This window comes from Trachemys scripta, chromosome 3, assembly GCF_013100865.1.
Source record: "Trachemys scripta elegans isolate TJP31775 chromosome 3, CAS_Tse_1.0, whole genome shotgun sequence".
NCBI lineage: Eukaryota > Metazoa > Chordata > Testudines > Emydidae > Trachemys > Trachemys scripta.
The window spans coordinates 6,846,913-6,863,007 of record NC_048300.1 but is presented as its reverse complement, the minus strand read 5'-3'; the positions used below and the strand labels follow the sequence as shown (position 1 = coordinate 6,863,007).

Below are 16,095 nucleotides of genomic sequence, written 5' to 3'. Positions count from 1 at the left end.
CTTATGGTCATGCCTTCTATTAAGGCTCCATTTGTAAATAGTGTATAAAAGATTAATAAATGATTAACATATGTTTAGTACATTTTAATAATTCTTAATTAAGAAAAGGATTTTTTTTTTTGCAGATGGGCTGAAAAACAAATCCCTGTAACAATTGTCCTTTTATATGTCAACATTTGGCCCATTTTAGATGTAGGTTTAAGAACGTTTCTGCTTTCAAAGGTACATTTCCTGTTTTCAGACCAGTCCAGTCATGTCACTGAGAAGCACCATCTGTCCTTCATGTTGAATGCAGGTATTTTCCATGCTAAAAACATCCAGCTGCGTCAGTTTATTTCTTTTTTCGGCTAGATTCCACTTTAGTTGGTGTATTTAATACCACCAGCTATTAAATATATTGGAGCCTGTGAGAAACAGCTTCTAATCAAAATCCAAACACGAATTATTGTACAAAAAAAACTAGCGATTCTGGGTCAACCACTGGCAGCTCTGCAGGAGCCTAGGGGCTGGATTCTGATCTCAGTTACACCAGTGTAAATCCATACTACTGTCATTAATTGAGCCAATCAGACTACTTGCTGCTCTAGTTTAGGGTCAGGAAAGGATGGGAGTGGTCCAAAGGCAACAAGCAAAGGGGAAGTGTCAGCATGGTCAAAAGGCCAGGAAGGGAATCTTGTCCAGACCTCCTTCCCCATAATTACAATGTGAGGATCTCAGAGGAGAGCAGACAGGTTTAGAGAGAAGTATTGGAGAAGGTCCTCAGAACTCAGACAAGGAGGCAGACACTCCTTCCAACCCTAGGAGAAAATGTTGTTTCAGAAAAACTGCGAGTGCTGTGAAGAAGTGATAATTGCTGCTGTGAGCAGAAATGGCCCAGGAGTCTTCTTCCGTTCTCCATCCACAGCTACACAAGCACACAGCGCCCTGGGTGGCACTTGCAGCCTGCAGTTTACATTAAAAGCAAGATCAGAACTTTTCCCTCCTTCCGTTACATGGGCGATGCCAGATTTGGCCTTACTGTTTTGAAGCACTCCATGTTCTAGTTTCCTGGGACAGTCAGACTACTGAGAATAACACGTGATGGTCTCATTACTCTGGGGCAGCAACAGAATTCCAGAATTTGATTGGGCTACAGGTCATGTATAAAAACCCGTAACCTCTCCAGTTTATAGCAGCAATACGAATTTAATGAACGGTTCTCATTATTATAATTTAGTTTCATTCCAGTGGTTTGCAGAGGTCCCATTCATAGATTCATAGATTCATAGATTATAGGACTGGAAGGGACCTCGAGAGGTCATCGAGTCCAGTCCCCTGCCCGCATGGCAGGACCAAATACTGTCTAGACCATCCCTGATAGACATTTATCTAACCTACTCTTAAATATCTCCAGAGACGGAGATTCCACAACCTCCCTAGGCAATTTGTTCCAGTGTTTAACCACCCTGACAGTTAGGAACTTTTTCCTAATGTCCAACCTAGACCTCCCTTGCTGCAGTTTAAACCCATTGTTCCTGGTTCTATCCTTAGAGGCTAAGGTGAACAAGTTCTCTCCCTCCTCCTCATGACACCCTTTTAGATACCTGAAAACTGCTATCATGTCCCCTCTCAGTCTTCTCTTTTCCAAACTAAACAAACCCAGTTCTTTCAGCCTTCCTTCATAGGTCATGTTCTCAAGACCTTTAATCATTCTTGTTGCTCTTCTTTGGACCCTTTCCAATTTCTCGACATCTTTTTTAAAATGCGGTGCCCAGAACTGGACACAATACTCCAGCTGAGGCCTAACCAGAGCAGAGTAGAGCGGAAGAATGACTTCTCGTGTCTTGCTCACAACACACCTGTTAATGCATCCCAGAATCATGTTTGCTTTTTTTGCAACAGCATCACACTGTTGACTCATATTTAGCTTGTGGTCCACTATAACCCCTAGATCCCTTTCTGCCGTACTCCTTCCTAGACAGTCTTTTCCCATTCTGTATGTGTGAAATTGATTTTTCCTTCCTAAGTGGAGCACTTTGCATTTGTCTTTATTAAACTTCATCCTGTTTAACACAGACCATTTCTCCAATTTGTCCAGATCATTTTGAATTATGACCCTGTCCTCCAAAGTAGTTGCAATCCCTCCCAGTTTGGTATCATCCGCAAACTTAATAAGCGTACTTTCTATGCCAATATCTAAGTCGTTGATGAAGATATTGAACAGAGCCGGTCCCAAAACAGACCCCTGCGGAACCCCACTCGTTACGCCTTTCCAGCAGGATTGGGAACCATTAATAACAACTCTCTGAGTACGGTTATCCAGCCAGTTATGCACCCACCTTATAGTAGCCCCATCTAATTTGTATTTGCCTAGTTTATCGATAAGAATATCATGCGAGACCGTATCAAATGCCTTACTAAAGTCTAGGTATACCACATCCACCGCTTCACCCTTATCCACAAGGCTCGTTATCCTATCAAAGAAAGCTATCAGATTAGTTTGACATGATTTGTTCTTCACAAATCCATGCTGGCTGTTCCCTATCACCTTACCACCTTCCAAGTGTTTGCAGATGATTTCCTTAATTACTTGCTCCATTATCTTCCCTGGCACAGAAGTTAAACTAACTGGTCTGTAGTTACCTGGGTTGTTTTTATTTCCCTTTTTATAGATGGGCACTATATTTGCCCTTTTCCAGTCTTCTGGAATCTCTCCCGTCTCCCATGACTTTCCAAAGATAATAGCTAGAGGCTCAGATACCTCCTCTATTAGCTCCTTGAGTATTCTAGGATGCATTTCATCAGGCCCGGGTGACTTGCAGGCATCTAACTTTTCTAAGTGATTTTTAACTTGTTCTTTTTTTATTTTATCCGCTAAACCTACCCCCTTCCCATTAGCATTCACTATGTTAGGCATTCCTTCAGACTTCTCGGTGAAGACCGAAACAAAGAAGTCATTAAGCATCTCTGCCATTTCCAAGTTTCCTGTTACTGTTTCTCCCTCTTCACTAAGCAGTGGACCTACCCTGTCTTTGGTCTTCCTCTTGCTTCTAATGTATTGATAAAAAGTCTTCTTGTTTCCTTTTATTCCCGTAGCTAGTTTGAGCTCATTTTGTGCCTTTGCCTTTCTAATCTTGCCCCTGCATTCCTGTGTTGTTTGCCTATATTCATCCTTTGTAATCTGTCCTAGTTTCCATTTTTTATATGACTCCTTTTTATTTTTTAGATCGTGCAAGATCTCGTGGTTAAGCCAAGGTGGTCTTTTGCCACATTTTCTATCTTTCCTAACCAGCGGAATAGCTTGCTTTTGGGCCCTTAATAGTGTCCCTTTGAAAAACTGCCAACTCTCCTCAGTTGTTTTTCCCCTCAGTCTTGATTCCCATGGGACTTTACCCATCAGCTCTCTGAGCTTCCCAAAATCTGCCTTCCTGAAATCCATTGTCTCTATTTTGCTGTTCTCCCTTCTACCCTTCCTTAGAATTGCAAACTCTATGATTTCATGATCACTTTCACCCAGGCTGCCTTCTACTTTCACATTCTCAACGAGTTCCTCCCTATTTGTTAAAATCAAGTCTAGAACAGCTTCCCCCCTAGTAGCTTTTTCAACCTTCTGAAATAAAAAGTTGTCCCCAATGCAGTCCAAGAATTTGTTGGATAGTCTGTGCCCCGCTGTGTTATTCTCCCAACATATATCCGGATAGTTGAAGTCCCCCATCACCACCAAATCTTGGGCTTTGGATGATTTTGTTAGTTGCTTGAAAAAAGCCTCATCCACTTCTTCCACCTGGTTAGGTGGCCTGTAGTAGACTCCTAGCAGGACATCTCCCTTGTTTTTTGCCCCTTTAAGCCTAACCCAGAGACTCTCAACACTTCCGTCTCCTATGTCCATCTCTACCTCAGTCCAAGTGTGTACATTTTTAATATATAAGGCAACACCTCCTCCCTTTTTCCCCTGTCTATCCTTCCTGAGCAAGCTGTACCCATCCACACCAACATTCCAATCATGTGTATTATCCCACCAAGTTTCAGTGATGCCAACAATGTCATAGTTGTATTTATTTATTAGCACTTCCAGTTCTTCCTGCTTATTCCCCATACTTCTCGCATTTGTATATACGCATCTAAGATACTGGTTTGATCTTTCCTCCCGGTTTTGTCCTGACTCTCCTTTCTCTCTGGCAATATAGCCCACACTCCCTCTCGTTTCCGACCCATCTCCCCGGTCTCCATGTTCCCCACTTACCTGTGGGCTTTGCTCACCTGTCCCCGTCGAACCTAGTTTAAAGCCCTCCTCACTAGGTTAGCCAGTCTGTGTCCGAATAGGGTCTTTCCTCTCCTCGAAAGGTGAACGCCATCTCTGCCTAGCAGTCCTTCCTCGAATAGCATCCCGTGGTCTAGGAAGCCAAAGCCCTCCTGGCGACACCATCTTCGCAGCCAGGCATTCACCTCCATGATGCATCTGTCTCTGCCCGGGCCCCTACCTTTGACAGGAAGAATTGAAGAGAATACCACCTGCGCTCCAAACTCCTTCACCCGTACTCCCAGAGCCCTGTAGTCACTCTTGATCTGCTCAGTGTCACACCGCGCAGTATCATTTGTGCCCACATGGATGAGTAGCATGGGGTAGTAGTCAGAGGGCTGGATAATCCTCGACAATGCCTCCGTAACGTCTCGGATACGGGCCCCCGGCAGGCAGCATACCTCCCGAGATGAGATGTCAGGGCGACAGATGGGCGCCTCCGTCCCCCTCAGCAGAGAGTCTCCGACCACCACTACCCTACGTTTCCTATTTGCAGTGGTGGCAGCAGACCCTCCAGCCTTAGGGGTACGAGGCTTCTCCTCCTTTACTGTAGGGAGTGATTCCTTCTTTCCTGTGTCAAGAAGAGCATAACGGTTACCTATAACCATGGCAGGAGGGTTCGGAGCAAGGGTGGAGCACTGCCTGCTGCCAGAAGTAACCAGCTGCCAGTGTCCACCCTGAGCCATCTCCTCCTCCACCAGTGGTGTATCAGCAGTCCTGTGTACTGGGACAGCTACCTCAGCTGTCTCCACATGGACACTGTCGAGGAATTGCTCATGGATACGGATGCTCCTCAACCTAGCCACCTCCTCCTGTAGCTCTCCCACCTGCTGCCTGAGAGATTCCACCAGCAGGCACCTCTCACATTGGATGGTCCCCCCAGCCTGGATATCAGTAAGTGGAAATTGCAAGTTACAGTCTTTGCAAAACCACACCAGGATCTGGGTAGAGGCATCCATGCTTAGGCACTCTGTCTGGCTACAGGCACAGGTGGAGGAGACAGTAGCAGTGCTGGCACAGGTGTTGCGGGTCTTCCTAACCATCGTAAGCCTCCCTCTGTCAAACTCCCGTCTGCAGCCCCCTGTCAGCTGAAAGGGTTGTTTAAGCGAAAAAGTTATGAATGTAGTTGCTTTATAGGTATTAAGGGGAATCAAGAGAAAACAGATGGAACCGGCAAGGGACCCTCGCCCCCTTCCTGCTCCCCTTCCAAACTCCCTTGCGAAACTCCCTGTTAGCAGCCCCTGGTCGCAAAGCTCCCTGGTCGCTTGTGCGCTGCTTTATAAAGCCCTGGCCTGTATGAATGCCCCGCCCACTGATAAAGGCTCAGCCACTTACCAGAGACTTCTAGCTTTCAAACCTTCCAACTGCCAGCCACAGCACACGGTCCCCAAAAGGGTGCTGTATTGCTCCTCCTTCACCTGGAGATCTCCCTTGCGAAACTCCCTGTTAGCAGCCCCTGTTCGCAAAGCTCCCTGGTCGCTTGTGCGCTGCTTTATAAAGCCCTGGCCTGTATGAATGCCCCGCCCACTGATAAAGGCTCAGCCACAGTGCTGGGCTCTGAACAAGCACGAAATAAGAGACAAGCCCCTCCAGCACAGATGCCCATTTCATAACTGTCGGTATTAAATATGCCAGTTGAAGTGGAATCTAGCGGAAAAAGAAATAGTGCCTTCATAGAGGGATCTGCCTTTATGGGGTTTATTGCAGGATTGTGACTGCCAAAAACCAGAATTGAGCTCCTCTTTCCAGTCAAATTCTACTCTCAGTTGCACTGGGGGACTGAAATCGATGGAGTTATTGTGGATCTACACCTGTATCACGAGCACAGAGTTCAGGCCAGCAGGCGGCCAATTTGTTTTTCCTGGGTGTATCTGTAGAACTCCGTGAATGCCTTAGGAGTCCTGTGCCATGTAGTTCTTGAGCTTTTAGCCATCGCTTGCATTTGCAATTCCTAATTCTCTTACAAATGTGCCACTTTATAATCCAGCTGAGAGGATGTGAGTGCTGAAAGATGGCTGGTGATACACTGTGTACCATTATTTCCCCTGTTGGCACTTGAGTAAATTACATTGTCACAGAAAATTCTCATTTGAATTGCTCATTGGATTAAGGACAGTTTTACAAATCAGAAAGAAATCCAGCTGTTAAAACACAAGGCCCACATTGTTAGAGGTGTATGAACTTTTATCCTCAGAATTATTTTCTGCTCTGCAAATCATTTGCAGTAATGGACTAATGCTTTTGCTTTGCTCTGTATACATTTGTAGACCCAGCTGAGTAGTTAAGAGCTGGAAATCAGCCCACTTAAGGAAGAACACTGCGCTTTCAGCTGTCCCCTTGGATCCCAGTAACAAGTAGAGTTATGCTATTGGAAATATTCCGGCTCGAAATGAAAATAAACACACCCAGACAAACATTAGAAATGTCCTCATTCGAAGTATCTTTTAAAGATGTTTGTAGTGTGTAAAGTGACTACAAAGAATCTTAAACTGAGCGAAATGATTTGCCTTTTGGAGGCCTATTGATTCTAACTGACCTTTGCTAATGATTTCTTTGCACAGAATGAGCCAAATTCTTCCCTTCTGTAACTCCATTGATTTGAGTGGAGGACTAAATTTGGCTCTGTTACTTTATAATGCTCTGTTGCTGGTAGTGCACTGTGGGAATACTGCTTTAATAGACTGCAGCATCTACCCTGCAAAAATTCTCTACATTAACTTGCTTTTATGTGATAATATAAAATAATTTTTTTAATGAAACTTATTCCGTGAGGCGTACCCAAGAAAGCATAAGCAGAATTTGAGACAGTCTTAGATTATTTAGGCTTTAAGGTTTTAACTGCATGGAGAAAATAAAAAAATCAGGAGCCTGAAGGGTTAAATTGCAGTAGCCTATGCTACCCACTGCACAATGGCCAGCCGCTTTGCTTCCAGTTGGGAAGGTATTAACCTTCCAGTGAAGGAAAAGACTCTTGTACATTTCTCTCTCATTGAAATCCTAGTGCAAACACCTGGCCTTCCAGGTACGTGGCCCAGTTGAAGCAGAGAGTTTTGACTCAACCAGCCTGAGTCCGGAACTGAATTCTCCAATATGCCAGTTAGAAAAAAAACAATTAAAGTACCTAAAGGAACAAACAAAAACAGCTCTGACAGACTCATATGAGCATAAAGGGAGGAAGGATGATCCAGTGGTTAGGAGTTTATCCCAGGACTCGGGAGAGATGAGTTTGATTCCCTGCTTCTGGGTGACTTTGAGTAACTCGCTTAATCTCTGCACATCAGTTCTCCAGCTGCCCAGTGGGGATAATAGCACTTCCCTACCTCACAAGGCTGTTAGGAGGATAAATTCATTAACAACTGTGAGATGCTTGCATACGCTGGGTGGATGGGAGCCTTAGTTAGATAAACAGAACCAAGAGCCTTAGCACTAGATCGTTGAGATCCCCTCTAATGACATAAACTGACCATGCCAATTTGCACTATTAGATTCCATCTTTGTTTCCTTTATGCAGCCTAATAACAGTATGGGGGAAAGGACATTTTTATCCCGGAATTTCTTTCACGATAGTTGGGAAATCAAATTATGGGTCAGGAGAAAAAGGCCTTTCCCCATCTTATTCATGCAGGAATCACACAGGAGTCAATCAGAAGGAAGGTACATTCTCATGGTATAATGAAGAGACAAGTAAGAAAGTTGGGGTGGGAGTGGCAGGCTTTGTAATGCTCTCAGTCTCTGAGTATGTCACCCTTTGATCAAACACCTTCTTCTGGAATGAGGAGTGGGCTAAAAACAGTGATGTAATGGTCTTACTTGGCTTTTACATTGCTGGAGATGTCGTTTAGAAACTGCGGTTTAGGGCTACAGAACAATTAGCAGAGATTAACTCTATTCTTCAAACTTCTCGCATAGTTTTAATAAAATTCCTTCTTTTCAGATCCAGTTAAACAGCCGAGGACTTATCTATTCCGTTGGCTTGCTGCTGGCATCAGTTTTTGTCACCGTATGTATATAATCTCTTGTTTTTCATTTCCAAGATAGTAATTTTATAGACGTTTGCTTTTTCTCCACGTGTTCCTTTTCTCTTAGAGCAGAAGCAATTGCTGTGAGTCCCGTTGAGAGGTACTGCCGAGTCCTACTGTAAAATTTCCAGGGGCCTAATCTGGTACTTTGCAAGCAATTATTTGGCCTGATACAAGATGGCTCATACATTGTGTATTTTTTTCCTGAGAGGAGCCCCGGGAAATTCACTAGTAATCGTTGGTCACTTTCCGGGATAGAAATGAAGCCAGACTTACTCTTGTGCACAATCCACTCTCCAGCTGGGCAGATATGAGTTTGCCATAAAACACAACAAAACTGACATGTTCATATTCAAGCATCAGACTGTTTAAAGCATGCAGAGGTGTTTGCACCTGCAAATTGCAGGCCCAGGTACACAGGTGAAAGCCGTTTTAGACGCACAGAAGGGAGCTGGCCGTTGAAAAGTTTAAGGGGTATGAATCTCGTAGAATTAAATGGAATTGTTCTTGCCAGAATGAACTGACTATTAAAATATTGGGCCAGATCATTAGCTGGTGTTAATCAGTGCAGCTGATGTAGCTACACCAGTTTACTCCAGCAGTACATCTCGCCCACTGTATAATAATATCCTAAAATGATAAATTGCAATTGAGAACAGAATATTCTTCAAGCAAATCAATGGCACTCAGCAACGGAAAAGTAAATTTCATGGTCACGCTATTGAGAAAGGTGCTTGCCACTGATTGTAAATGTTTTTGATGTTGCTGTTTACTCTGAGCAAATGACTGTGTGTATTGTAGGTACTTGGTGTCCACATGAACAAATGGAAGCTGGATAAGAAGCTGGGAATTGTGTGCCTTTTCCTGTACGGCATCTTCTTATGTTTCTCCATCATGACAGAATTCAATGTTTTCACTTTTGTGAACTTGCCGATGTGCAGAGATCACTGATCCAGGTGGCAGACTGTCGAGAGGTACTTCCTTCTTACCTGTGCAATACAAAACACGGCTGGCATCTCCAGAACACGGTGCACCCGACGGTCGTGAAATATATCCTGCTCACTGTTCATAGGATTCTCCTCCCATCTCGGTTTACCCTCTTCCGACCCCGAAACCTGGAAAAATCCTGCATCGATGTGAAGATAATTTTTTTTTTCAACATTAATGTGATTTCCAAGTTCAGTTTTTGAACAGTGACTGGGATTCTAAAAGAACTGGCTGCTATCTGGCGTTGAGCCAGGCAAAACTGGTCTGCTACAATTCCTTCCTTTTTAAGTTATTTGGTGGAAGACTAATCTAATTTATGATTTAAGACTATTGCGAGAATGCAGAAGAAGAGGGTACATTGTATATGGGGTGTTTTTCAAGCAGAACTGTGGGAATCTTTTATTTTTATTTTTTTCAGAGATCAACAGCCTCTCTTTGCAACTTCTTCTGAGCGCTGGATTTCGTGTAATGATCCAAAGGTCACAAGTGCAGTGTATTGTGGGAACTCAATTTGAAATACTCAGCATATGAGTGGATTGACTGTTTATTAAAAAAAATGACTGGCAAGGCAGTGGATAACAACTTTATACTATGATTAACGCATCTCTTAAAGGTGTTGTAAGGAATGCAAGGTGAACATGGATTCAAAGGGTAAACACTGCTACCATTTTCATTATTAATGTCAGAGTTTTATTGCTAGGTTATTTATATGTCCTAGGTTATAAGCAATGGTTTAGGACTGCCAGCCTCACGAGGACTAACGAGGAGGGGTCCTGGTTTTTAATGATCCACACATTGCGATGCAAGGTCAGAAGCTTCAGAGGATCATCCAACTTCTTGTAGCTTTTTGGGGGAGTGTGTAGTTTTATGTCTTTTTCGTTGTGAGAGGGACATAAGCACAGTCACACATTCTCAAAATGAGTTGTAGACACTGGTTTCTTTAAAAGGAAAGAGGCATATTTTGCACCGACATTGTTACTGAAGTCATAATTTGCCACTCTTTAAAGAATACACTGGACCTGGCCAAAAATTTTTACAGCTGAACTTACCTGATATCAGATTGTTGTGAATTTATTCCACCTCCTTCTGGAGGAAGAAAGAGAGAGAGAGAGAGAAATGGCACTTTTAAAATGCAGAATATCTTTAATGCAGATTCACTCACAAATCTAAGTTATGATGAAGGTTTTGCCATTCGCTGTTCTAACAGACCTGCAAGGTTTTGTATAATACTGTATTAATATGCAGGCAAATTCCACTACATGAGGAACAGCTATGATTGCCACATTTGTATGTATTGAAATTGTGGATTCTTGCCAGTGCTGGCTGTTGTATTTACTTTAAGCATCGATCACTTCTGATTCATTTGGTATGGTTTTTTCCTCTTCCTTGTATATGTTCTTCTATGAAGCGTAATAAGATACTACCAACAAGGTGAATGTTTTTGTCTATGGTACAGACAGTGGCCAATATTGGTAGACAGGACACAACAAAACAGGGCCCTAAGAGAAAAAAAAAAATCTGAACTAGCGGAAGAAAAACAGTTCAGAGTGAAGACCAGTTTAGCAACTCATTTGCACTTGATTATTTAAGATTAATTCTCTTCGGACAAATAAACGTTTCCCATCTGTGATCTCCATTCGACACAGCACGTTACTTTCTATCCTTTTCACACGGAACAAGCGAAAATACAAGTTTATCAGGCAAGTTCCATGGAAAGTTGCTGCACATCCACCTTGGGTAAAAGCAGACTGGTGGGTCTCTGGAGGAAAGTAGGTGTGAAGACAGAGCAGATGTGGATAAAGGGGAGAGAAAAGAGGGGCTCCATTTTATATATGTGTTACTATTTTCTTCAGGAACATAACTGTGATCCCACTTGTTTCGCTAAGCAGCATTCTAAGAACAGCATGCTAAGAACTACACCATATGGAAATTCCATTGCATTAGAAATCCCCATTGTACCTTCTTAGTGTGTTTTTAATTAATAATAACCACTCAAATGTCTCAAAAGACTTCCTTAAATTAAAAAATAGGAGCATGATGTGATACATTTCAATAAATTCCAACCTTGAGGACAGTTATAAGCTTATAACAAGATATCGTAGCTCCTAAGCTGAATCTTTCCTTACTCACAGAAGAGACAATATTTGGAAAAAAAAAAAAGTTTCACATCAGGGCCTATTATTATTTCTATTTTGAATATTTATACTGCTGCTCCAATGGAGCCAGTTGGATCTATTTCTACGAAATAGCCATTATCTATCCCATGGCACAAAAACTGCATGACTGGTTTTTTAGGAACTTTTCCTGTTGACGTACATCAAATACTGTAGTATCGCAGCTTTGCATTGTATGTGTATCCTGAACTTTGTGCATTTTGCAAGAATATTCTGAAAGTTGCTCATTCCAAGTGTAAGCAAAGAGGTATCTTAGATGCACTGAACTGCTCTTACCTGTGCCATATTCTTACGAGATGTGATAGAATGTTTTCTTTGATTACCGTTTGAATTAGATGTACTTGTGATCTGAAACCAAAGCACATGATACAAGCATGATTTGAAATTGAGGGCAGGTTGAGTGTGTGAGTTCTCATTTGTTTTTAAAAGAAAGAGCCTTTCAAACTGATAGCTTGATTAAAGCCCATGGAAAAATCTCCAAGACAAAAATGTAAGCACTTTTCTGTGCGAAGTTTATTCTACGATCACTCTTCATGAAAGGTCTCCCTAAGGCATACAAGAATAAGATTGCTTCATATGCTGACTGATACAGTGGGTATTCACAGCTTTCATTTTGTTTTCCTTCCAAGCTTCACTTTAGTTTTCCTTCCAAGCAATCGTAGACCATTTTTAATGAGCATTTCAAAGAGAGCTTAAAGAGTCTTCTCCCCAGTAGTGAACACCTCACTGCAGCTCTAACTTTTGACCTGATTTTGTCTAGGCTGACACCAAATATCTGATCCCATAGTTTCAACTCTGTTTGACACATGGTTAGCCCTTCCTTGACAGTGATTAAATGCCAAAATCTTGTGATGTGGGTGGTTTTAAGAGACAAAGGAAAGATTGCTTTTGCCCTGCCAAAGTAGAATTCTATACCTGCATTTTATTATTATTATTATTATGTTATTTTTAAGAAATAGTGCATTTTTTTGTAGCTATAGGTACCTACAACAGAAAATATCTCGCGTGGAGGGCATTTACACTAGTGTGGTTTGGGAGATTTCTGTGTTGCTCTGTTCCTTTGTGTTTGACTTTGTGTCCTGAGCTGTGTCATAGAAGTTAGTGAATTTGCATGCTTTGGATTTGTGGCTTTTGCGCCTGTGAAACAGCAATTTATGCTAATTTTAAGCATTCAAATGCCTAACGTGCAATGACAGTAGCCCAGATTTTCAATGACTTTTCCTAATAATCTGTAAAATAAAATGTAGGTAGCAAATACTGTTGGATACAAAAACTACAACTTTCTGGTTACTGACAGATGTTTCTTTTACCAAATTTATCTTTCCAAATTAAGTATGAGGACATGTCAGATCATGTTGCAATGTCAGGCCTTGTCTATATTCAGAGATACACCATTCATTTGATTCATTAATTCTCCTGCTCATCGAGAGTAGAGTACACACGTTGGATCAACCATTTCTAGAGAGCTCAGTCTCCTGTCAAGGTTGTGGCCTGCTCCGTATTAAGGCTGTGGCAGGTGAAGTCAGAAGCCACAATATCCTTCCAGCCTGTGCAAGGCCATCCACAAGGTCTTCACCGTCCTGCTTTTGTTGAATCAAATGCATAAAGCTGGTGGACTGGTATGGACTCCAGTATATGAAGCAGATGGCCAAGCTAGCTGAGATGGTGTTGAGTCACTTGGGAAGACACTGGAGACTGATTGGTCTGACACCTGACATCCTCATTTAGAACATGATGAAACCACCATATACTTTCAATACAACGTTACTGTTTCATGTCGAAAGCATCCAGTTGGCGCATTTGCGTCTCTGTGGTGGCCCAGGTTTCAGAGCCATACAAAAGGATGGAAGTCACTGCTGCTTGATAGATACTCATCTTAGAGTTGATATGTGGTGTTGATGCCACAGAGGCTTCCAAAGAGCATGCATAACAACCTTGACCTTGTTGAGTTGATGTTTCATGTCAGCAAGGCAACCTCCCTCCCTAATGACGATGGAACCAAGACACTCAAATGAGTTGACAAATTCAATCTCTTGCCCACTGATTATGATGGATAGGGGTAGAGGTCCATCAGCCACTTTCATCAGTTTGGTCTTCTTCCAATTGACTTGAAGACCAGTCTTACTTCTTACTTGCTTCTTCCATAAATATATTCAGGGCATTGATGAGATTAGTATTTGAGGATGAGAATCTAGCTGTGGTATCTTCATATTCTAGGTCTGCTATGCAGGAGTCATGCCAGTACCACCCCTGGTATGCGACTAGTGACAGTTTCCATCGTTCAGTCAATAACAGTATTGAGCATATCAGGGCAGCCAAGCATCCTTGATGGACACTGCTGTTCTACTCAAACCAGTTGGAGATCCTGATACCTAAGTGGACACAGCTCTCACTTTGGTAGTGTATTTCTATGAGAAGGTGGAAGAGCTTACCCGGCACACCAGCAGCTTGAAGACAGGGAGCAATGATCAACAAAGTTGGAGGCAGCGTTTAGATCAATAAAAGCTGTATACACCTCATATTCTCTGTGCCAAAACTCTTGATCTTTTCCAATAATTTGTCTAATGGTAAAAATCTGCTCTGTGATTGATCGGCTTGCTGTAGGTAGCGTAGATTCTTTATCGGGGGGTTAGCATGCTCACGAAGAATCAGCGTGAACAGTTTACTTGCAATGGAAAGCAAAGTCATGCTGCAGTGATTGGAACACACCAGACTATCGCCTTTTCCTTTCTAAAATGGGAGAATAATCCCATGGCTCCAGTCATCAGGTAGTTTCTCATGAATCCATACTTCATTGATAATTTGGGTCAGCCATCCTATGACAGAATCCTGGCCATTTTTGATCAGTTCAGCAGCTATACCCCAACATTGGCAGCATGGCCATTCTTGAGCTTACAGGCTGCGCTTCAAACCTCCTCGACCGTGACATCCTCTACATTACATGGAGAAGCTCTCATTGGGCTCTTCACATCCTCCCGGAGTTGTGGAGCTGCAGCTCTGATAGGATGGTTATAAAGCACTGGAAAATGTTTTTTCCATCTACTCAGACATTCTGCCTCAGTGCACACAACACATTACTCAAATGGAACCCAGAAAAGACCCCCCTCTTCCCCACTGGCTGATGGAACCACCATTTTTGGACCTTTGCACACAATGTAGATGTGCAGTTTGGAACGTACCCTGAAAAAGCATTGGTACTCCTACCCTCCCATCACTGAATTGAACCAGTACAACATTTCTGTTGCAGGACGCACTGAGACCTCTTGGAGCTGCACCAGCAAGACAATGATTAACAGCAATCATTATGTATGGTCAGGCCTCAGCAGTGTTGCCTTGGCCTTGTCAAGGAATGCTTGTAAAGCCCTCATAAGCTGATCTCCCATCTCCAAATGTATCATGTGGCAAGGACTTTCTTATAGACATGGCAACATCCCTGTCATTGATGCTTATGCTCCCACTTACCTTGCCAGTCAGGAGGACAAGGACCAATACTCATGGGCCATGTATTATGTCATCAGAAGAGTATCCCCTCATGACATTATCATTGCACTATGCGATGCCAGCACTACACTGGGAGCCAATACTAGGAAAGCTTGGCCAGAAAGCATTGGGCATTTTGTTGCGGATGCAATTGTGAACAGCAATCGTGAGCGACTGCTTGAACTTTGTGCTGCAGCTGGACTCCATGTTTCTGATACCAATTTCCAATGGAAGAACATACACACATGGACTTGGTATTCCAATGAGGGACAAACCCACAAAGCACTTGATCACATTCTCATATTTTAATTGGTGGAGAAGTTGTATGCACCACTCTTGGGTGTTCAGGTGTGCTGAAGTGGTCAATATCGATCACAGGTTGCTCGTGGCCATGGTGGAACTGAGGTTGAAGGCAACTCAAACCAAGCCTTCCATTAGTCAATTAGATTTACTGAAATTGATTGACTGCTGCTGTCAAAATGGAATGCCAGCTGAAATCTGCAACTGATTTGACACTTTGGCCCTTGCAGATGAAAGCCTTGAAGAGGAGCAAGTCAACAATTTATGAGGCTCTTTCCAGTCTTCTGTTATGGATGCCATCAACAAAGTGCTGGGGAAAAGGCACCCCAGGCCTAAACATAAATGGATCAGTGAACAGACCCTGGGCATCAAAGAAAAATGCCATGTGGCTTGCTAAAATGGGAACAACCAAGAATACCAATGCCCCAAAGCAGGACATTTGGGGCAAATAAGGCTCAGTTGATGGAAGCTGCATCAGCCAGAAATGACTGTGGGACTGTCTATAAAGAATTGTGCACCTTAAAAGCTGGTCCAGGGAACAAATCCTCACTTGTCAAAGATGGATGCTATAACACGCCAGTTTAACTTTAAAATGGTTTTAAAAACGATATAGTTAAATCAGTGCAAACTCAATGTGGACAGACATTCTTAATTGGATTTAAACCTGCCTTATAGCAATGAAACTTCATTTGGTAAAGCATTGGCTTAAGCTAAATCAATATAAGGTAGCTTTAAATCCAATTAAGAGGATCCACACAGGGATTTGCATGAATTTAACTGAATCAGTTTAAAATCAAACATTTAGGTTGAAGTGATGCGAGTTTGAATACAGACATGGCCTTGGCAGCTTTGTTTC

At 42.7% G+C, this 16,095-nt stretch overlaps 1 protein-coding gene across 2 annotated transcripts in view; it reads left to right on the top strand.

Moving 5' to 3' along the window:
- SLC24A3 (solute carrier family 24 member 3) overlaps window positions 1-12,637 on the top strand; it is a 331,311-nt gene extending 318,674 nt beyond the window's left edge. For both annotated transcript variants that reach the window (XM_034764053.1, XM_034764052.1), the window contains exons 16-17: window positions 8,214-8,279; window positions 9,100-12,637. In XM_034764053.1, coding sequence (XP_034619944.1) covers window positions 8,214-8,279; window positions 9,100-9,249 — 216 coding nt within the window. In that variant the 3' untranslated portion in view covers window positions 9,250-12,637. The remainder of the gene's footprint in view (window positions 1-8,213; window positions 8,280-9,099) is intronic.
- The last annotated feature ends 3,458 nt before the right edge of the window (window positions 12,638-16,095 follow it).